Source organism: Lissotriton helveticus, chromosome 9 (assembly GCF_964261635.1).
Source record: "Lissotriton helveticus chromosome 9, aLisHel1.1, whole genome shotgun sequence".
NCBI lineage: Eukaryota > Metazoa > Chordata > Amphibia > Caudata > Salamandridae > Lissotriton > Lissotriton helveticus.
Genome location: NC_136070.1, coordinates 10,469,903 through 10,494,344, shown reverse-complemented (window position 1 = coordinate 10,494,344; position 24,442 = coordinate 10,469,903). Strand labels below are relative to the sequence as shown.

At 43.4% G+C, this 24,442-nt stretch overlaps 1 protein-coding gene and 1 long non-coding RNA gene across 5 annotated transcripts in view; one reads left to right on the top strand and one right to left on the bottom strand.

The window, feature by feature from the left end:
- Positions 1-24,442, top strand: part of LOC144780855 (uncharacterized) — an 800,768-nt gene that overhangs the window by 32,683 nt on the left and 743,643 nt on the right. For all 4 annotated transcript variants that reach the window (XR_013600814.1, XR_013600816.1, XR_013600815.1 and 1 more), the window contains exon 2: positions 15,258-15,405. This is a non-coding gene — a long non-coding RNA (uncharacterized LOC144780855). The remainder of the gene's footprint in view (positions 1-15,257; positions 15,406-24,442) is intronic.
- LOC144780852 (phospholipase A2 inhibitor and Ly6/PLAUR domain-containing protein-like) overlaps positions 1-24,442 on the bottom strand; it is a 172,933-nt gene that overhangs the window by 127,123 nt on the left and 21,368 nt on the right. Inside the window, exons 2-3 of the mRNA XM_078659350.1 lie at positions 21,919-22,038; positions 16,421-16,576 (exon numbers count right to left, since the gene is read on the bottom strand). Of these exons, the coding sequence (XP_078515476.1) occupies positions 16,421-16,576; positions 21,919-22,038 (276 nt within the window). The remainder of the gene's footprint in view (positions 1-16,420; positions 16,577-21,918; positions 22,039-24,442) is intronic.

Here is a 24,442-nt window from a genome sequence, read left to right as displayed (position 1 = left end):
GCAAAGGCTGGGTGCATCTTTCGCACATCAAGAAATTTTATGGATTGAAGCCCGTTTCAAAGAACATTTCCCAGGATTTGAAAGACTGCCAAAATATTGTTCTCAAGGACTGTCCCGCAAAGAACAATGATACTGCACCCCCCCTGTTAGAGACAACTCCGCAGCAGGAGTATAAGTTGAAACTCCGGTCTAGTAAAATAAGTCAGCCAGTTTGATTGTCTAAGTCCTCCCCTAGGTGAAACGGTTAGACTGTTTCTGACATGTATAAAATAGACCCCCATAGTGAGAGAGTTAGTAAAAACTCAATCCGATGTATCGTTTTCCTAAGTTTCGTTTTATTTCTCAGCATCATGATTTCCTGCACCAGTTATGCATTTTACCTGTATTTTCCAGTTTCTCATGTGAATAAGTCTTCTAATGCTACAGTAGAGCACACGTTTAGTGATCTGCCCCCTCACGAACTCTCTTACCGCCTCGCTATGCGTAATAATTCTTTTATCCGCATGTTATATTATTCACACCAGACCAGCAATGCCACTAATTGTTGGGTATGTGGTCGACTCCCCCCTTTCCAGACACCGAAGGGAGTTCTGCCACTCTTTCCTTATCCTTTTTCACATAATGGTTCGTGTGGAGCATGGTCCACGTTAACGTCATCTTCAACAGATTTGTCTTTTCTTAACAGTACATGTTTTCCAGACAAGCAAGGTCTTCCCCACAGAACCGGGTTAGATCTAGAGAATGAAGTTTACAATTTAGGTAATTATTCTTCGAATTTCATGGTCCTGAATGTTCAGTCTGATACTACTCCAGACTTACCTGCTATTTCAGTACTACCAGTCAAAGGCGAATTATGTGTCCGAAATAATGGTTCCGTACATGTAGGACACAGCGATTGTACTACTATTGTCAAGTATAGTGACAGTGGGAAATCTATTTTCAAAGCTTCACGTCATTCATATTTTATTTGTGGTCAGACTGCATATGTTCGTTTGCCCCTCGATTGGGAGGGAACCTGTTACATTGCCTTCCTACTGCCACCAGTTTTCTTAGCCCCATCTGATTATCATAGAAACACACATCTAGTACACATTAGACATAGAAGGGAGATCGAGTCCCCGATTGTCGATTATACTGAAACTGCTCTAGAACAGTATACAGATTTCAATAGAGGTTTCTTCTTCTTTATAGGACCTATCCAGAATAGTAAGCTAATCCGTAGGTTAACCAGAACCCTTGAAGCTGTAGTAAATGAGACTGCCTCTGCTCTAGGTAACTTAACCGAAGAGCAATCTGCTATGAGATTTGTAGTTTTGCAAAATCGTCTCGTCCTTGACGTCATACTGGCCGATAGGGGCGGGGCCTGTAGAGTCATCGGATCTAGTTGCTGCATTTTCATTCCAAATAACGCGCCGTCTGTTTATTCAGCTATAACCAGACTTCATAAAATTGCCCATTTGTTACATCAAAATCCAGGCACCTGGACATGGTCCGGTTGGTTCTGGAATATAATTTCCGCCTGGGGATGGAAAGTCTTGTCCTTTCTAGGTATAGCAGTAGCGATCATATTCAGTTGCTGCCTCTGTATACAATGTGGCCCTGCGATTTGCGGCATTTGTGCTACATCATGTATTCCTAGTCCCAAGTCCCGTTCTAGATCCCGTTCCAAGACAATTCGAGATGAGCAAATGATACTGTATGAAATGATAGATGGTATCATGAATATTGATGTTTCCTGATGGAAACGTAGTGACAAGGAGGGAATGTGGAAAAGTAAATTTTGCCATGTTCTGTGTCCCTACGCGTCCTCCATCATATGTTATGTGTGCATGATTAATATGCATATGTATTCCCCATGTTTGATTAAAGACACAATTATAGTTGTGTCCACCTCTAGTATGCCAGTCTCCAGTTCTCGTGAATACTACGAATATTAGGTCTATGTAAAGTTATGTTGCCACGTTTCTCAGTGTGCACGTTAATGCATTATAAAGTCCCCGTTTCTAGGCCTCAAAAGGGCCTGGACACCAGATTCAGCTCCTGTCTCCTGAAGCCCTCGCTGAGGAGCGATACAGCCCCCACCTGTATCCTCGACCCTTCACTTACTTCCTGCCTTACAGTGCCCGGTTCAGCCTGGCTCTGCCTCTGAGTCTGCCAAGAATATGTTATGATTCCAGTTATCAGTTCAGTCCTCCTTCTCTGCATTCCTAAAGCTACTGAATCGCATCAATAGTTTCCGTCATTGTCTAGCCTTTACGTCTCCATGTAAGAGAAATACTGTATTAATGGTCATTTAATATTCTTCATCACGCACTACATGTAGAATAATGCATGCTCCAGTCTTAGAGTCTGTTAGCCTTTCCCCCTCCTGACTTCTAGTTAATATCAACATGTTCCCTAAACATCAGATACTAGATAGGGTTTAGGTACATGTCGCCCTGACTCTCCAGACTTCAGTCTCTGCTCCTAGCACAGAGTTCATAGCCCCCAGCTTCTCCTAGTAACACGTCATTGCCAGCTTGCGCGCACCATCAGGTTAGAGGTCCCGGCTCCTTAGGTAGCCCCCTCCATGGTTTCCGCCCCATTCATGACATATTCTGTTACGTTTGCATCACATGTCTATGTATACGCCCTGTTACACCTACTTTCACCCTTATCTTTCGCGACTGCTACGCGTCACGCCTATTGCTCCACCCACTGCTTCGCCTATTGCAATGTAATGCTATGTGTTTGCGTTATGTATATATGCTCATGTACTGTTATTAAAAAGTTACTCCTCCCTATCCAGTCCTTGTCCTGATTCTGCCCCCGGCAGCGCTGCCATCCTATTCCTGTGCAGGTTGTCCTGTTCCTGTCCTTTATGCTGCATTAAAACCTGCAAAACTCCTACTACCTCGAATCTTGACTCTTATTTATTGAGCTATCTGTTATTCATTTATGCATTCAAAAATAGAGGTATTATTTATTTATTTACCACAGCCCGATCGGCCTCTATTCTCCGTAATCGGTTCCCAGTCAGGACCGTAGATCACTCGAGAGAGGTCTGTTCGGAACCGGTGAAGTTCGGATGATCGGCTGCCAGACGAGGGTCTATCGGGCAGGTACACTTCCCGATCGTTGCAGTCGTTCACTCTGTCGTCAGGACCTCTCCCACTGGATCCACGTGTCGCTGATGGGCCCCACGTTTGGGTCGCCAATTGTAAAAGGTGGGGCAGATTTCAATCGATAAATACCCAAGTATTGCCCGGCGTTAATCGCCTCTCATACCACTCGAAATTATCAAGCAAAGAGGCAGGCGCTGGAGACTGGAAGGCAGGAAACAGAGGTTTATTCCGACGGAGCAGAACACGTCAAATCAGACAACAGGGTATCCTCTCGAGGTGCTCTAACCGCATCTCTGAGGCCTGGCCTCTTATACACAAGTTTATGACTTTATTGCATGAAACACATTCCTGTAAATGCTTTGAAGTACGGAAGACATCCCTGAAATCCCCGCTTCATGCCCGTTCCCACACACATTGACAGTAGAAGTCCCCACCCCGATCTCAGCAGGTGATGACTGTCGCGCAGCTGGATATTCCGCCGATTCCCGGAATGTGTGCGGCTGATCGGATCTCATGGGGAGGGGGGTTTCGATTAGTCTTAGGTCCCTTTGAAGAGGGGCAGCTGCCTACTGTATGGGCAATAAACTGCATCCGCAGGGCTAGGTGACGGCCTGGGATCGGGCCGGACAATCGGGCACAGAGGATGGGGGTTCATCAAAGGATGTGTGCATCAAAGGGACGGAGGGAGGTGTTGGCCGGGTACGGGATATGGTCCAGAGGCAGGGTCGCGCTGAAAGAGGTGGTTTATGGCCCGAGCGTGTGAGAGCGGGGGCTGTCAATGCGCGGGGGATGTTTGCGAGGTCGAGAGAGAGAGAGAGAAAGACGCGCTGGCTATCGGCAGTGGGCAGAGAGGCCATGGCATTCAAAATGGCTGCTGCTTACGCGCACATATGAGCTTGAAAGGGACAAGATGGCGCCGATAATGTTTAAGTCGCAATCTAGATTTTAACACCCCAGCCGCGGGGGTCTCATACAGTGCCGGGCCGCGGCAGTGATTTCCGGCTATATACAACTGGCGCGAGGCAGCGCCAACACTCCCCGGGTGGCGGTGGTGATGTCAGCGCAGTAAGGGGTAGGCTCCCTTTTATTTAATTAGTTATATTGCGGCAAGCGCGCCAAAACGAGGGGTAGGCTTCCGTGGCGCTATTCCCCTCGCAGTTCCCTCAGGCCACACGACGCTTCAGCGCTTCCAGGCACAGCCCTTCCGGTGGCAGGTTGGCACCTTGCAAATTGTGGTGGTCAGGGCTTCACAGCGCTTCGGGGCCCTGGCGCGCAAGGGGCCTCACAGCACTTCAGCCAGCAACAGTTCCTATGGGCATAATCTTCCCCATGCGGTGCTTCAAAGGGGCCACAGCTTCACAAGGGGGGCGGACAGTCCCACAGCAGTTCCTCAGGGGCACGCTCCTCACCTCCTGGGGCTTCTGTCGCGCAGCGCTGGCGTAATTCACGGTCTCCACAGTGTCAGGGACCTAGGGAGAGGGGCCCTCCTTTGGCAGGGGCCTCGGGGACAGTAGAGGGGGGTTTGAGGGGTGCAGGGCCCAGCTCACAGGCCCATGAGGCGGTAACACCTCGCAGCAGGTCCCCCCACGTTCCTGTCCCAGCTCTGTCTCAGTCTCTGGTGGCACATCCCCCTTACTTATACCCTCCTCCCAGGCAGTGCCAGAACCTTCTGGAATGTTGGCAAAGCTGACCTAAACTGGCTCAAGGGGAGGGGTTGAGCACCCTGGGTGCCAGGCTTTCCCTCCAAAAGCTAGGGGTTACTGGGTAATAATAACTAGCCCGCTGACCTACGGCAGTCCGGTGGCAAAACCCATGGCCTTGGCATCCATTTTAAACACAGAACATTTCAGTCAGGTGCATTTCTAAAATGGGGGAATATTTCCTGCACACCATTTTGTGACATTACAATTTTAAAACAGGGCAACTCTACCACACATGGCCTATACAATAATCATTACCATGGGGGAGACATCCTAGACAAGGGGGTCAAAAGCGAAATATTTCGGGGGAAAAGGTCAAATCCAACAACTACTAAATGATTTTCACCAGGTATCAACAATAATACTATCTAATATCAAAGGGGAGGCAGCTGCAGTGGCGATCCGCCAACACTTAAGGGAGTTAGATCCAACTGAACAACAGCAAGACCTACCCAAGGTAATTGAATCATCATATGCAGAATTGGGCCGAGAGAGCTTGGGTGGAAAGGCTCTGAAACCTCAGCTGTCAGGCAGTCCTTAAAAAGACACGCCATAGCAGAGCCCTGCTTCTTCTAAAAAGAAGTGGGAAAATAGTAAAGGGAATAGATCTCAATCCCGAGATAGGTCCTCAGAAGTAGTCCTCTGAAAAGAGGTATAGCCTCAGGAACAGGGAGAATTTTAGGAAACCTGACAGGTATCAGGATACTGATACACGTTCCTCTCGTTTCTTTCAGGTCTCATCAAAGACATCCGAAAGAAGAGGAAAGTCAGAACAAAAGGAAGCTAGTTTAGGTGAGATGAATCTCATCTAGTTGCGCACTGTTCACCTCGTGTTATCCAACACTTTAAATCATAATCAATGTTAACACAATAACATAATTGAACTTCAGTTATTTAATTCATATACTGATTCATTCATAATCATCACAATGTTATAGCCAAGTACAATCCAAATTCAATTGAATACATTATCTTATAGTACTCGATAGTATAAAGAAAACCAACATTTTAAATTCATGTTATAACCACACAAAATTCATAGCACTTAATTTTCATATTCATGCCCAATGCATTTCGGCACTACATTGTGCCTTCATCAGGGGCTGATCTGTAAAAATAGAGACAATGGAACAAGTGAGTGTGTTATGTTAATCATGTGTCATGGGGGTGTGTATATTAAAGAGATGTATCTTCATACCTCTGATGTAAGTAAGTCTGTTCAGCGAACTGAAAAAATAAATTAATAACCAGCGATAAATGGAAGAATGAGACTTTATAAACCATCTGGGATGGATAAATAAGGGAACCGCTTACCTAAGTTTATCTGAAACTTGGTACCCTGCGGAAACAATTAACAGTCCAAACATTTGGTTCGTGAGCATTCACGTGATACTTTTTAATCATTTGCCAAATGGTGACAAAAAATAACATGAGCAAAAGGTCCTACCTGATCTGTGTGGAGTGTTCAGATCTATAAGTATATAATGTGGTATTAAACACTGGATAAGTAACTCCCAGTTTAAGATATATTTCAGCCATTTCCAAAGCCACGTACCTTAAGAGTACTGTTTCCTGTCCTGAATCATAAAAAAACGGGATGTTTATAACGCGGGAATACTCAAAATTATTCAACCATATGTGAACGAGTATCGCACTAAAAAAACGAAAAGCCCATTACCTGAAAATTATGTCGCCAATATTTTAAACAGTAGGTTCAAAGCCGCGTTCTCCTGCTTACACTCGAGTGCTCTCGATCAAACGTCCCGCGCCATTGCTGGTATATGCCGCGTCATCGCGTGTTTCTTTAAGCAACACTAAAAACGGACTAAACGGAAAAGCGTTCCTGTTCTAAAGGCAACCTGAAGCGCCATTTTGTAAGATGCCATATTCAAGTTGTATGGACATTATAGCCATCCTGATTAAGGCGGAGTATTTAACCTTATATCCTAAACGATAATGGAAAATTACGAATTAGATGAATAGTGAATACGTTATCACTTAACGCTAAATCTGGAATAAAAATTGTGTTATTGCGCATAAATATCTAAACTCGAATGATATATACAAGGGAAAGTGTTGTGTTCCATACTCAACGTCCAATATGACATCTCTTATGCTCACTAATGTAATTCAGGATGCATGAATTTGACGTGATGGTTTCACCCTGGGTAAACTCGAATAATAATATAATATTGTTCAGCTGATGGCCCAATGTGGTGAGGTGATTAGTGTCTGTATATGTGGATGTACCAGTGTATTCATGAGACACATTTAAAAATGATTCACATATACAAAAATCATCAATACCAACTTATCAACCTCCCGTTATAAATACCTAAACATTTTATGTGTTATATCAATCAGTAATACAAGCTAATGGGTGTGATATTATGTAAACATTATACAGGGTGACAATCATCCAGAATATATACGGCACATTCAGTAATTGATAATATGGCTATGTTAGCAATACTAACTGAAACTAGTGTATCTCATCATGAAATCTCGAGTACACCTGAGGTATTCAAGGCTAAAATGGAAAAATGTACATACCACATCTCAAGAGAGCCTTAAGTATTAAAGAGTGTGAATCATTTCAACAGCATAAATATGCATAAATGTCCATAAATGTCCCATGTATAGAGCCCTACAGGTAACATGAAAGGTCATATCTATCATTTAATCCCTTAGGCTGCATTGTTTGCAAATATTTAATCCAATATAACTCACGCTGAAGAAGACGAACTCTATTGTCAACTCCTGATTTAATCTCTACCTTCTCAATGACAAAACATCGTAATTGGGAGATCGTATGACTTGACTCTTTCCAGTGGGTGGCCAAAGGTGATGATAAATTCTGATTGCGTATCCTGCTCTTATGCTCATTGAGTCTGATTTTGAGCTTGCGCTCTGTCTTCCCAATATACAACTTGCCACATGGGCATTTAATCCCATAGATGATGTTTTGAGTATTGCAATCACTGCTGTGTCTCAATTTAATAGTTTTGCCAGTAGTAGGATGAGAAAAAGTATTTCCAGTGGTTATATTGTTACAATTCACACAGTTCAGACACCGAGTTGTTCCTCGGTAATCAATATGTTGATCTTCTTTTTCTCTGCCCTTCAGGATTTGTCTGATATTGGGTCCTCTCTTGTATGCATGCATTGGTGGTTGAGCAAATATCCCATTAAAATCTGCCTCTGTGGAGAGTAGTTCCCATCTCTGATTGATAATCTGTTTGATCTTTGGTGATGCTGTGGTGAACTTAGTTACAAATACCATTCTATCCTGGGTAGTTTTAGGTCTTTGTTGCAACAATGTGCTTCTATTCATTTCTCTGACTCGCTCTCTGCTCCGTTGTACAATGTGATCTGGATATCCACGGTCTTTGTATCTTAAAACAAACCTCTCAATATTGGCCTCACTTGTAGTTGTCTGTGAACAGATCCTTTTAATGCGAATAAATTGAGAGAGAGGTAAATTCTCTACCAATCGTCTCGGGTGGAAACTAGCGTAATGTATCCAGTTTAAAACGGAGTGCTCCCCACAAACCCTTTAAACTATATCAGAACAAAAGGAAGAGCATACCAAGTCCAAAGACAAGCAGCATGCTCAGGAAAATAAATACAAACTTCAATTCAACAAAACGAAGGTAGTGAGTCGGAAAATCTGACATGTCGAGAATTCTGAGGACACAACTAACTGAACGGGGAATGGGCTCAAACGATGCTCGACAGCGCAGCAGAGATCTCAATAGCTCGCCAGAACCTAAAGGAATTTCTGAAGATAGTGGACCTGAATGAATACATAACTGTGGAGACAGCTGATGGGAAACATCCTTTACAACACAGTCATTACATCGCACTACATTTACAACGCAGTTATTACAACGCAACATCTTTTACATCGCATGTCGTTTACAACGCAGCCATTACATTGCATGTCACAACAAATCATGTCATTACAATGCATGTCACTACAATGCAGGCATTACATCGCATGTCATTACAATGCATACCATTACAACGCATAGTATTACTTCCAACACTTACCCTACTGTTACACTCACTGGAGTTAGAATAGTAATTTGTACCCCTACAGTATCCAACACTTACCTTATATGCAATGTAATTGTATGCGTTGTAATGACATGTGATATAATACCTAGGTTGTAGTGATATGCGTTGTAATGACATGCGCTGTAGTGACATGCGATGTAATGGTTGCATTTTAATAACATGCGATATAAATGATGTTGCGATGTAAAAACTCCACTGTAAATGTATGCGTTGGAAAGGTTTGCGATGTATCATCATATATTCACAGCTGATACCAGGGTTAGTGCTCCACACAAGTTATACAAAATAACACTCCCGCTAGAGGGAGACAAGCCCAGAAAAATGAAAGGACTGTTTTGGGAGAGACTATCAAATGGTTATGATATCCTGCTAGCAGAACAATATTGGGCATCAGTTTTTATCAGGGAGTGCCCGCATAGCGAAGAAGTAATTATGCCAGCCTTCTTCGACCACATCCCAATACACATAAAATACACATGTGCCAGGAAATGGGCAGTGGCCTATGCCCCAGCATTATACAACAATCATGTTGGATGGGATGAGGATTCACCCCTTCACATAATACCATTAAAAAATGAACCTACCTCACAAAACTCTTTGAGAACAGGTAGTGAAGTTGAGAAACGAAGTATCAAAGGCTCACATGATCCAAACACTTAGTCATCAACGTGATGGCATTCACGTTGAAGGGAATTCATTGGCTGACGAAGCCGCAAAGGGGGCTGTTCGCACGGCTTCCGTAGCTGCAATCCTTCGTTTGAAAACGAGAATAGACAGTGAGTTATTACTGGCTTTCAATGCTTCAAGCAAAGGCAGTGGCGCAGTACTGCCAAAGAAATTTCCACTTAAGTACTCCGATATAATTGATGCAAACAACGTTCCTTTTGCTCGAATCCCTGGAGTGGGGCATAGAGTAATTTCAAACATGGAACGTAGAGTGCACTTGATGTACGAAAACATTTGGGGGAGGGTCTGTGGCATCAGGGAATTTCAAAGACAATATCGTCATTGAAGGAAACCTACTGGTGGCCTGGGTTAAGCACGCAGACTACGATTTTCATCAATGACTGTGAGGACTGCAAAAAACAACTCAGGCAGAGAACCAACAGGCAAGACAGTACCATGCATAACACAGACACTGCTGTTAGACAGCATTAGACTATCAAATCGCAGACATCCGCTTGGACATATTCAAGCCCTCAAACACTAGGTTCCTATGGGTATGGCCTCAGAGCTCGGCTGACGCTCGAACTGTTATAAAAGATTTGTGAGTCTTTATCGGTACATACTCAATAGGCACGCTACATTCTGACCAGGGCACTGATTTTAGCTCTGGGGCTTACAAGGAAGCCATTGCTGGTTTGGGTATAGCATTGCAGTACTCTTCTCCGTACCATACCAAGGGAAATTCTGTTGTGGAGAGGAAAAACCAAGACATAAAGCAATCTATAACAGCTAGAGTATTAGGCTTGTGAGATTGCTGAGTATAACACCTTTATGGGGTCCAACGCTCATTGAACAAGTTACCAAGAGTTTCTCTGGGGGAGTCACGCCATATGAGTTCCTTTTTGGGACAAGAATGTGGGTACCTGATCTTGAATTTGAAGGCACAGTGGCGGATAATAAACCCTTTGATATCAAAGATCGTTTGGCTGTCTTACAGGAACTAAATGAACTAAGATCGAAACAAAGCAACGTTAACCCGAAGACAACAGCCACTGAGGAAGAACCGTCAGACCTGGCAAGGCCTGTCTGGATCCCAAAAGTTGGGGATCGAGTCAGAGAGAAAATTGCGAATAAGAAGGAATTTGGACCTTTCTACAGAAACCCTGTACCCGTCCTAGCTGTCCACGGAACAAGAACAGTTCTTCTGCCACCCCTTGCTGGAAAAAAGGAGAAAATATTTGTGTCAATCGACCTCATCAAACCACAGTATGTGGCCTATACTCAATAGTAGGCCTCGTGGTATCCGCCCTAGTAGCAGACGCCCTCCTCTCGCTACAATCCAAGAGGTTCAAACTGAAAGACTCATAGCATTCAAGGAGTCGCCAGTGAGAAATGAAGGACTATGCAACAATGCCAAGAAACTCATCCCTCTTGAAGTTCAAGGAACTCAAGAAGATCAAGTAACAGTTGGACCAGATACACCTGTCTATACCAACGGGACTCTTGGCATACCCTACTATAACATATCATCTATAGCTTATAGCACCTACTCCTTACCACAAACCTACACTTAAGGTTAGGTACATTTGGGTAGAATTAGGTAGGAAGGCATTAAAGGAGTACTCGTGCTTTTACTCGTATTTTTAGCCATATGTTTTATGTATACGAATGTATTCATTGAACAATGCTAGAGTAATACTATTTATTTATGCTGGAAATACTGTGCATCTTATATCTCGCATACTGTCTTACGATTGTAACAGCTCATATCTCTCACACCAGAAAGACAAATGTTCAATAAATTCTTATTGAAACGCCCGCCTGTTATTCCTGTGTAACTCTGAGAAACATATGCATGCACGACTGACTGAGCAAAACGTTATCTTATTGTTTCCACAATTCTGAGGGATCAGGGTTGTCATGTTATGTGGTTGCAAGAAACTACTCCCTTCTTGTCACCAAGAAGATTCTAGTGGCCCTGTGAGCTAGATGGTACACCGTAACAAGTTAGCATACTCGATAGGGGCTTATAGACTCTGTCCTACGCCAAACCTATACTGTATTTTATCCAAATGCGCAGAACCTCTTAAGGGAAATAGGAACTACACAACAAAGCTGCAGATATGTGCAGACAATACTAGTGTCCTTTCAAACATGCAATATGGGTTTCGATCAGGTCTGGGGACCATTGAGTGGGGATTAAACCTAAGCATGATAATAAGTAAATATACACAGGCGAAGGAGGGATGGTTTTTTTTGGCATTCGTAGACCTTAGGCTGCGTTTGACTGTGTGAGACACAACATTTTATGGATTATACTGGAGGACATGGGTGTTGATCCCCCACTTATACTTTTTATGAGAGTACTGTACAGAGATGCAGGGGCAAGGGTGTTATAATTGACTTGTGTCTTCCCTGCTGCTCAGCTAGTATGAGTGTTAGAATGCCTGATGACTTCATGGAATGTTTGGGTGCCTGGCTTGAGTGTAGAGAGTCAGTTGATGGCAGGCAGGGTGAGCGGCAGGGAGGCTGCTCCTGGTGGGGTTTCTTTTTTTTTAACAAGTCTTTATTGAGGTTTTTTATCATCACATTTGGCCCCCCCTCCCCCCCCCCCGGGACCCCTCCTCCCGGTACAGGTAACAATTTGCAACATAGCATTAAAAAAATTAAAAATTAAAGAGAAAAATAGAGAAATAAAGGCTTCGAAGAATAAAAAAAAATAAAAAAAATAAAAAACATAAAACATCATTATATTCCTTACGAACTCGATACTTCTCGGTTACATTATTGATCTAAACTGGGCTCCCTAGCCATAGCCTAACTGGGTCCCAACGACTTTTATTGATCGAGCCGTTGTCCACGAACAAAAATCGTCTAAAGTGAGAATTTTTATTCTACCAAAGAGATAGGAGGTACAATTCCCTACTCAGAAGATTAGCTCGGTATACAAGATATCTTGGGAAGACAGTCAATATTTCCTGATGAAGAAGGCCATATACTAATTGTCCGTCGAAACGCGTCGAAATTAAGGGAATAGTACAACATGTATTTGATCTAGGAGTATTCTGATTGTTGCTGAATATACCTTTTTCGTACCTCCCTTCATAGTCTTAGGAAACTGATTAGATGTATTTATGTATTTGAGTTGTTCCTTCTGATGTGTTCTCTGTGTTCCCAAGTTTTATATATATTTTTAATCTGTCTTTTTTAACTATTTTTATGTATAAATAAACTGTGCATTTTGAACTGATCGTTTTTTCATAATTTTGTAGCTTATGCATTGCTCTTAGTTTTTACGCCTGAAAATGTGTTGGTTATTTTGTCTTAGATTAGTTGATGTCTCTATAGTTAATGTGCCCAAAGGGAATTTCTATTTGACATAAAGTCTATTGTCGGTACCCTATCCCTTTGGTATTGGGTCCCTCTCTCTTTTATTAGAGATTCTGTTATATTAAACACTTAGCGAGTGAAATCGGCCACCCCGAATATTATGAGGTGCTAGAGAGCATGGCTCCTAATTCAAGAAAGGTATTGAAAGGAGATTGTCCGGCCCATTTACAAAATCAGAGATGGTCTAAAGAGAGTGTAAAAACACCTGTTAGGGACAATCTGCTGATGCTAACATGTTCTGGCATCCAGCCATACTTAGTCCAAGTTCTGGGTAGCTTTGATCGAATGCTTTTGACCCGTTTTCGTCTGGGGATTTTTCACAGACTCATTAGCTTCCCAGTTACTAATGATTGGACTAGAAACTTGGTGCTATGCCCATGTGATGACTCATCAAGCCAATCAACAATGCACATTGTCTTATTTTGTAAATGTTATTCAAGTCCTAGGAAGAGGTTTATAATTCCCATTCTGAAAACTTTGGGCTTAAGACAATGTCGTATAGCATTCTTGATGCTACAAACTCTGGATAATGAAATGTTCACGAAGTCTGCTGCTCTATTTAAAACTAAATGTCATTAGGTTTAGGAACTCTATGTGAAACTGGAGCTTGGCTCATGCAGATATGATGTATTTATCCAAAGTTTATGTAATGAAATGTTTACAAAGTCTGTTGCATTATTTTTAAAAACTAAAATAAAATGCTCTTCGATGTAGGAAAACTATGTGTAACTGGAACCCTGGCTTTTAATCATGTAGATGTGATGTATTTATTTAAGGTTTCTATGTTCTGTTTATTATGTACTTTATTGAACATGCATATTATACATGTGCTTTTATGATTTAACTTTAAATCAAATAAAGCTATCTTTGATTTTATTTGATTTGAAAATTCCATTAATAAATGTTTTCCAATTCATATTCAGCATCTTCCCTGGACTTTTAAATTGTTTTAATACTGATGAGAACATTGGAATGTTTGGGCGCCCCATTGGAAAAGTGGAGTGCTCTGGTCTTCTAACGGCTGGTAGACGCCCTGAGCATCAACATTTTAGGGGCAAATTTACAATAACTGGTGCATCCTTGCAAATCAGCAGGGATGCGCCAGTTATTGTGCGCCACAGCTCCACCATCATGGAAGCGCTGCATTTACAATGTGGCGCACCATGGGTCAAAAACGGCACAGATACGTCACGCATCTGTGCCGTAAAAGTGGCGCAATGCTGGAGTTGCGTCGCAAGCGCGATGCAGCTCCAGCAATGCTCTGGGTGCCCTATCTAGTTAATGCTGCGTCAATCCTTATGCCTGCTTCAGGCAGGCGCAGGGTTTTGACGCAGCATGGGCCTAAAAGTGACTGAGTGAAATCTTGTGGATTTCACTCAGCCACTTTTAGGAGGCGTTGCTGCGCTGTAACGCCCCCCCCTGCGCAGGAACGCCTACATGTGGCGCAGGGCTTTACAACGTGAAGCATCTCCCAGATGCGTCATGTTGTAAGTACCCCGCACCATGGCGCAGGATTTGCGCCACCGCTGCGTCACAAAAGTGACGCAACGGCGGCGTAAATGAGGCGCAAGGGGCTTGTAAATCTTCCCCTTAATGTTTAACAAGGGCCTCATGATGCCCAAGGGGATTTCAATCCCCTCGGTTCTGTGAGGCCTCTGTTTAAAAAATTAGAATATTTGGCCCTCTTGGGGCAGAATGTTCTAACAGCCTTAGGGCCCTTCGTAGTGGTTTCTAATGGCCTTGGGCTTGGGCCTTTAACACTGAAGCAGGCCTTTAATTGCCAAGTCGAGTCCGCGAGGGCGGGCTCTGAGGCTATGTTAATGTTCCACCCAAATCCGAAAGTGATAGAAACCTTCAGGCGGTTCTACTACGCTCCATTGAAGCCACTTTGCCTGCTAAGGAAAGTGCTTAGTAAAGCAACTATATTTTCTCATCTACACATAACGGAAACAGGTTCAGTGCCTACTGTTGTGTCTGTGCTTGTGGTGATGATATGTTCACTATTAAATGTTTTGAAATTCATACTGATGTTGACATGTAATACACAAATGTACCAGGTGTGCACTATTCACGCTTAGACTGACCACAGCTAATGTAGACCTCATTTTGAAATGGTTAGTGCAGTGTCTGGCTGCCACCTTGTTCCATGCTGTGTATCTATCTTTATTTCTGGAGAAAATGAACCAGCAATCTCCAATGGTGTTACTTTTGTTTTCTGTTCCTATGTGAAAAGTTGTGTTTACACAATCTGTTTAGAACACACTAACGAGCATGTGCAGAGTACTTCTTGGACCAAGCATATCTCATTATGTTGCAGATAACCATAAGTCCAAAGCACGGTAGAGAAGGATCATTCTGCAGCAGCCTGTGAAAATAATACATTTGTGTTATCTTCACGCACCTTAAAGCGATCGGCCCTTTGTGTGGGAATCATGGGTAGCAGAACCTTTCCCTGACTTAGCAAGGTAGGGTGGTGTCTTTATGGTAGAGCTGACCTTGCTTAATGTACCTTTGAGAATGGGTAATAGTGTGTGTTTGTGATCTTTGATTTGCTTTGAATATATTGACTAACACATTATTGTAGTGATTAAAAACTAATTGGATTATTTGAGTTTAAAACTTTTCTACCCCTTTGATAAACCTTCATGGTTTTGAAACTTAACCACTCTCTGTCTTACTTGTGGAGCCAAATGTGTTCAACATTATTGACTTGTATCGATGTCGGATGCCAGCCTCAGTGGGAACTAAAGATTCATCGGAGAGTGCTTTCCGAACCTGAATTTGTACCAGAATGTTCAAGGAGCAAAGCGCTCTATTGCTGGGCACATTGTGGGCATCCTGACACCTCATAAACTCAGTCACAAAAATCTGCCTTATGCAGCCCTGCATATGTCAGCAGAACTCTGTACAGGCTGCTTTCAGCTGATTACTAGTCCTTTAACTATGCGTGTGCAGTTCTTCTTTTACAGTCTTATTAAGATTTGCCAAATATCTGCAAATTCATCCAATAATGAGTCTGCAAATTAAACTCCCTCCTGGATCCTTCGTTGATGGTGGGCGGAATGCTTTCCTTGGGCTTCCAAATAGCAGCGGATGTATGACATCACAACGCAGTTTTTACAACGCATGCTGTTACAACGCATAGCGCTTTGGGGTGCTGGATAGTGAATAGTTGAATTTACTATTTCAACTCCAGTCCCCGTGGATAGTAGGGAATGTGTTGGATAGTAAATTAAAACTATTCCCTATCCTAGAGCGCCCCCCAGTGCAATGCGTTGTAATGGTTTTCGTTGTAAAACCTGCGTTGTAAAAGTTTTGTTGTAAAGGATGTTTCCCATTGCAGCCAGCTTATATATAAAAGTAAGTCTTGCTAATGCTACTATGGTTTACAAATTGAGGTCCCCTTTAAACATTTTTAAACCTTTTTCATTTTCATGAGCCTGGTCACATGGTGGATGGCATTTCAGGCATGGTCCTTACCTTGATGTGTGTATTGGTTACATTTGTCTGCATTGCAGCAGATTAGTATGCTATGCAAGAAAATGTTACCACCCCTGATCACAATTTGCTTTCCACAGGTGGGCTGTATGGCGGGATTCAAGCACTCCTTTTCCACAGTTAAATGGTGTTTGGACCCTACATGAAAAGAACACATTTTATGGTTAAAAGGAAAGGGAATTGCAGCAACAAGCAGCCTACTATCTAACACCTACACAAACACAGGCACTCTATCTCCGAACAACACTTTGGCACCCTGGGTCATTTTTAGGCTGTTTTTAGAATCTCTTCATTGCTTTCTCTAGCCCTTCAGTACTGCTCCTACTAATATCTTAGGAGATAACTCCATTACGTGGAGCAAAAATATACTCTGTAATATCCGATCATTAGTGAAGCACTCCACCCAGGTCTGGGATCTCATATTGACTGAGGAACCAGACCTCTGCTTTTTAACAGAAACATGGCTTAAGCCCCATTTGGTTCCAGCGATCACACTTAGTGTCCCATTAGGATACAAGATTGCTAGGGTCGACCGCTCAAATAAAACTGGAGGGGGGGTTGCCATTGTTTACAAGGAGGAACTGAATTTAACTATCCTTGAGGAAATTAGCAATCCTCAAATGGAATTACTCATTTTTAAACTTAGTCCTAATCCCAGAGAACAAAGGAAGGGTGCGCTGTTGTATAGACCACCAGGCCCGATTGGGAACTTTCCAGTCGTGTTAATAGAGGCTTTAGCACCATTTGTGCAAGATAACCAGGACTTCCTCCTGGTAGGGGACTTCAATGTCCACAGTGAGTTAGAAAACTGCAAGGAGGCAAGAACTCTTTTAATGGACCTAGACTCCCTAGTGTCGTATTTTGGCAGTTCCTGAATTAGCGTTTAGCTCAGCTACACGATCTTTTCTCTTAACTTGACTAAAATATACGGGGGCCATTTTGAATCCTTTGGCTTTCATTTGTATGAACACGCTGCCTCGTGGTCAGCATGCCCTTTTGTCCTTTCTCGATACCCATGGTCGTCTACTTTGCCCAGCAACAAGCTATTTTTAGTACTGGTCAAGCGCACATGCGCATTATACATCAACTGGTCATTCTTTAGGAATGTTATCCCAAACTGACCAGTACTACTGGACTCCTCCCACATGCTGGCTGTGTTCCAAAAATGACCTTATATGTACCTTAAATGTGTAAACTTGTAAACGCCTATCTTTTTATTGCTATTAAACTGTATAAAAGAGGTCGTGCACCGATACTCGGTGTGCTACTTCTTGCATTGCCGAAGGGTGCTGTAGGAATGTACCACCACCCCATGGGGTCTTAATAAACCTGTCTTTTGCATTTTCCAGTGTCCGTGCCAACTTCTATACTAAGGTGTTCGAGAGTTTAGCAGAGTATGTAGGCCTGATTGAACCCAACACCACACTAGAACTGAAAAAGATCAATGACGGTCCTACTCATGAGTCAGGCCATACTCTGGATTTGGTAATGTCCAACTCTCCTTTAATTAAATGCATGCTCCCTACTCAGGTAGAATGGACAGATCACTTCATCTTAAAGTTCCATACTGCCATTAATAATAAGCTTCAAAAGCAGAGTACTCTGGCCACTAAAAGGAGACCCTGGCATAAACTAACGGTGGAAGCCTTTAGAGACCAGTACAAAGCTCCCCTGTATGAACACACCACAGGAGATATAACAACAGAGTTGTACAGGTTTGAGGAGGCAGTAAGGGATGCAATAAATACTACTATCCCTCAGAAAGTCTATAAACCCCGCCCAGCTAAAAAGCAAGAAATCTGGTTTTCTGAAGAGTTAAGATCTTTAAAACAAAATACTAGAAAACTGGAAAAATTATGGAGACAGTCTAGGAGGCTGGAAGATAAAGTACTCCACAGATCCTCTCTCAAGTTGTAAAGCCATCAGGACTGCTCGGAAAAATCATATTGCAGCACAACTAATAGAGGCAGGGAAAGATTCTAGAGTTTTGTATAACATCCTACAAACCTTTACTAGACCAGCAGCCTGCGAGACTGTAGAGGTAGCCACTCAAGAGCTGTGTAATGAGATCTCTGCCTTCTTTATGAAGAAGATAGAGGCTATCCATGAGAGGATAGTGGCCTCAAAGACGGCTGAGGGAATGAATAATAACAACAGATCCCAGTCGGGTGTACAATCAGGACCACTTACCCAATGCCTCTCCAGCTTTCCTCCTATCTCCTTAGAGGAGGTAAACTCATTGGTTGCACAAATCAAGAGTGGCAGTCCTCATGATAGTATCCCTGCCTGTATCTTGCCTAAGCTGGTAGAAGTTCTTGGACCAGAAATCCAAAACTTGGTTAATCTTTCCCTCTGTACAGGGCAGGTCCCATGGACTGGAAGAGGGCGCTAGTAAGACCACTGAGGAAAAATACTGCCATTCCCTGGACGGTGTTGGCGAACTTAAGGCCTATTTCTCTTCTTCCCTATCTGGGGAAAATTATAGAGAAATATGTAAATCGCCATTTATCCAGCTACACTGAGTTAGTAGGCGGTCTGGATCCGTCCCAGTCGGGCTTTAGACCAAGACACAGCACTGAGACCACCTTGCTGTCAGTCGCAGACGATCTACGCATGTTCCAGGATAAAGGTCATTCTGTTATCCTGGTTCTGCTGGATCTGTCTGCGGCGTTTGACACCGTGTCATATGACATCATGACCACCAGGCTAGTTAACATCGGCCTGGAAGGCAAGGCGCTGTCATGGCTGAGAAGTTTCCTGACAGGTCGCACCCAAAGGGTTACTCTGGGGGCTTACCGGTCAGAGGAGTTGGAGATCTCTAAGGGGGTGCCACAGGGCTCTTGTCTGAGCCCTACTCTTTTTAACATCTATGTGGCCCCCCTAGCTAACATCATGAGATCTCATGGATTTATTCCTGTGTCATATGCAGATGACACCCAACTCCTCTTTCCTTTTGAAACCCTTACGGTGGAGGTCAGGAACTCCTTTGCTCAGGGGATGAAGGCGGTGGCACACTGGATGGCATCCAACTTCCTGCAGTGCAATGTTGCAAAGACGGAGGTGATGCTGTTCGGTGAGGCCAAACTTCTGTGGACTCCAGACTAGTGGCCTCAAGATCTTGGCCCAGCTCCAGAGCCTAAGCAGGTAGTGAAAAACCTCGGCGTCCGACTGGATCAGGAGCTTTCCTTAAAACATCATGGTAATCAAGTGGTGGGCTCCTGCTTTCATATCATCGGGATGCTACGAAAGGTATTTCCCCTACTACCAGACTCTACTAGGAGAACTTTGGTACAGGCCCTAGTATTGAGTCGCTTGGACTACTGCAATGGATTGCTGCTGTCAACAAATGAAGCAGTAATCTCCAGGCTCCAGGTGGTCCAGAATACCGCTGCCCATCTGGTTTTGAACCAGCCCTCTCGCACCCCCTCTAAACCCCTTCTGAAAATGTTGCACTGGCTGTCCATCAAACAGAGGGTGAAGTTTAAGATCTGCTGTATAATGCATAAGTGTCTACAGGGGAAGGGCCCAGCATATCTGACTAATGAATTCTCCCGGTATATACCGACACGCTCCTTGAGATCCAGTGAGCAGGCCTTGCTACAGGTCCCAAGATTTAAAAAAGCAAGACAAGGGGGAAGAGCTCTCGCTGTTGCTGGTCCAACCTTGTGGAACACCTCCCACTGTTTTTGAGACTGTGCAAGGACCACTTTCCTTTTAGGAAACAACTGAAAACCTTCCTTTTTCAAATTTGATCCATACCTATGGCCAAGCTCCGCTAGTTGTTTTCTTAGCTGCCAAAGGCGCGGAGATACTCTTTTGGGAGGTGATCCTAGCGAGCGCGGTATAAACATGCAAATAAATAAATAAATAAAATTATGAACTTGTTTCTCTCAGTTCAATGTGTGTTGTTGAGACCAACTGCTACTCTTCTGAGTTCTAACAGCAGCAACATTTGCTTCTGGCATGGCAATAAAGTTCTATAAATGTTCCAGAGGTTAAAATGATGTCATAAATAGAAGAGTGCACATCTGCTTGAGGTGCAATACAAACGACTGGCCACACAATGCAATCTAAATATTGAGCTAGTAGAGGGTGGGCGAGTGACCCACACTTCTCACCCCCATAAATCGTAACACATTTGTAACAAATTCAAGACCCTTAGCTGGTCTCCAGCTGCACTGTTCACCACCTTCTTCCAGCATTTTGTAAATGGTCTTTCTAACCTAATTTCCAGAATATCTTCTCAGCTGTGCTCTTTACACCAAGTTCAAATGCATTTAGCTTTAATTGCTGTTATCGGACCAGACCATCCATCCGTTTGACCTGACTGTCTCAGCAATGATCCAGTACTTTACCAAGATGGCGCCAAATTTGCATCTTCCTGAAATTCTACACAAAAGGAGTGGAAAATCTCATAATTGTTATCCCTAAATTATGTGAAATGACAGAAAATTGTGGAAAATTGCCCATAATGTACACAAAACGCACTTTGGGTTTTCTCGAGTGAACGCCAAACTCAGGTACTTTCTTCACATCCAAAAGTCGCCGACCAAAGGAATGGTTCATATTGGAAATGTCTCTTATGGCACATTTTCTGCCAGAATCTGACCCACGCAAGACCTTCTATGCTCTAACAACTTCAACTCCAGAAAATGTAATAAATGACACAATGGCGTTACCTCTGACATTTTGTATAGTATGCATAATGGAAAAATACCTAAATTACACAAGCTTTCTGTAAAATGAGCATGGTCTTACTTTTCACACGCTGTGCTGACCTGCGCCCTGAGCAAATAAGGAAAGTGCTCCATATTAGAATGAATGTACGGCCCCCCGAGCAGCCGTGAACCTGAGATGCCCTGGTGGCAGTGCATTCAATTGAAATATGGATCAGCTGTTTAAAAGCTTCTCCGCGTTTCACAGTGCGGGCGGCAACCCACCTACACTTGTAAGGGAGATTAGAGGTCCCCTTGCAGTCGTATGAGGTGAGTGACTGAACCCGCATTCAGGGTAATGTCTGACGAGGTCCATGGACCCTGTTTCTCCTCCTCGAGTGGGATGCTGTTAGGAAGCGCACTGAAAGTGCACTACCTTTTTGTGGCGCACTTTCAGTACACCTCTTAAAGGCATATTTGTGTCTGTGCCCAAGTCAGTAATATTATTTACAACAAGGGGTGGTGATAGTCAGTAATATGGCACCGGCGCAGAGGCAAAGTGATTCCCTCATTTACATGGAGCTACGCCCCTATACAAATGTGGAAACGCCCTCTCATGATAGCACTGGAGCAACTTGTGTGCCAGCACTATCTGTATTACAGAAGGGGACACACACGCATCTTCGGCTCCTTCTGTAATACCATTGTGCCGGGGGGAGCTCGAAGCGGGCACACATGACTGTTGCGCCCCCTGGGCACAATGTATAAAACGGTTCTAGGCCAGCAATGAAGATACAATTCATCCCTGCATCCGTGGACATGTACCTGCCATTATTTCCCGTGTGTTAGTGCTGCAGTGAGTGACTCCTCCACGGCACAGGTGAAGACCTCCAGAGCAAGTGCTTTCGGTGTAGCTTTTGCAAACCTCGCAAACGATGGAACTCCCTGAAAAGAAAAGAACGTTTATATTATTAGATTTTGTGTGTTGTTAGATTTTACATTATGCAAATATTTAGCTACTGGGCCCAGCATGTTTGTCAAAAACATATATTTACGATATGTGTTGGCTCTGAGAACGTCTTCAAAGGTAAACCCTGGTTCTACGGTACAGATTATTGTAGAATATACATTGGTATTCGATTACACCACACCTACATTTCTCTTTTTGAGACTATTGTCCAGTCTGGGGATTGTGTACATTAAATGATGCTGAGCCACAGGCTGGTGAATAATGTTCTATATTGTATGCAAGCACTGGCAATGCTAATAAGTCTTGCGTATAACTGAAAGTTCCTCTTCGGTCACTGATGTATTTCAGGAAACACACTAAGTCCTCATGAATGCACTCTGCCACTCATTCCTGGACTGATAGATCGATTCATTCATCCAATGGGTCATTCTTGTATTTAGACAATTATCCGCCCACAATAAAACATACTGACATATGCCCACATGCACGAAAAATAAAAAGAGCGCACATAGTAAAGTGAAAACATACCACCTCCTAAACTTGGTGAGAAAATGCAAATATACTATTGAACATTGCCAGAGGCGGTTATCTTTCAATGGTAATGTACACCGTGTGCAACTGTTTTACATTTTAAACATAGATGCACCATGAAGTAACAATGTGTTGGCCACCTTGGAGCAGTAAAAGCAATGGCACAATGTGCACAATACAATCTTAAAATGCTAAAGCCATATTAATCCTAGGTGGACGGCATAACACTTCTAAATATGTTTACCATCTTGGAATTATGAAACAATGATATACTAGACAATACCACTTCAAGATGGGCAACCATTTTGGAAATAGTGACAACAGCGGATGTAACAAATGAAATTTTGGGGCAAGCGAGCAGCCGGTTGGAGTGTGGGTGAGCGGCAGGACACTCATGAAAAAGGATGGAAGAAATGAAAGCTGGCCTATGAAATAAAAACAAGGAAAGCAAATTGATTGGTCCACAACCCAGACAAAGAAGTGTCCTCATTTTCCGATGGATGTGCACATATGATCAGGGCATATTAGAGTTAATAAATGTATTTCACAATAAGTAGGCCAGGCCTACTCCCTTTGTAATGTTTAATAATAAACATATCAGACCTGTGGCATTTGTCATAACGTTTCACAATGAACCAATCAGGACCACAATCTTCATTATTGAGTTATCGTCATAACAAACGGAGGCCTCCTGTCTTGAACATGAGCCAGCCGCCACCATCAACAGTCGAAGAATAACAAATATGTACAAACTTACACTTAGCAAAGCGAGAGAAAACCCCAGTGGAATCGGCCTACAAGGATGATCACGATGCAAATCTTGAACTACAAGTGTTTGTCCAAGGGGTACCCAAACTGCACCCCTTGATTACAATGTTAATCTGTGATATTCTTTGTAAGAAAATATCTGTCTGCAGCCTTTATCTAAGTGTAGTGACTATCCACACTTAAAGGCCTGTTGACATTAACCAACAGTTTTCACAATACATAAGCCAGGCTTACTGCCTTTGCCATATCTTTTCATATTAAGCATATCAGAGGCGGATGAATTGATTGTAGACATGCTAGAAATGTTGTGCCGACACTGGTCCTCCCACTCCTGCTGCTGCCGGCGCTGCCACAGCCGTGGCCGCTGCAGGCACTTCTAGTACGTGGAGGCCCGAGGGACTCCATGATCAAGGCCGCCTCCGTGCCCCAGCATTTTGGCTCTTCTGGAGCTCTAGGGGGCAACTGGAATCCCATTGCTCTACAGGATAGAAAACTGCCCGCAGGATAGTTGTAACTCGGCCCACCTGAAGGCCCACATCCTCGCATGTCCTTTATGGGCGTGCCACACAAGATCTAAGAGTAGTCTCCAAATAGCCTCCAACTCCAAGCCTACAACAAACCGCATATTGTAAAGAAAGTTGCTGCTCCATTGAAACTAAGATTTGTGCTCCATGAAGGCACCCTCAGCTTTTTTCTAGTCTCACAGTATCAGTTTCAACTATAGAGTGTGGCTATTGACCAGAACTGTACATGACTATCTATTCAGAGGCACAAAATGTATGGCTTACGACTCACGGTCAACAGAAACGTTGCTCCCTTCTGCAATCCCAGGAAGACACGTGCAAGGGCACCATCCAAACATCATTTAAAGAATTAGAGGGAGAGAGACCGGTTCCTCCTTGGGAGGAGAGGCCATCTCTCCCACTCTCTCATGATACTCAAAACTGCTCGGTGGTGTCAAACTTAACCCACCAGGTAGGGTCGAATTATGTGGGGGAAAACACTGGTGGTGCGGAAAACCACTGGGCATAAGCAGAGTTGCACCCATGCGGCTAAAAGTAACAGCGTTCCAGAAGGTCC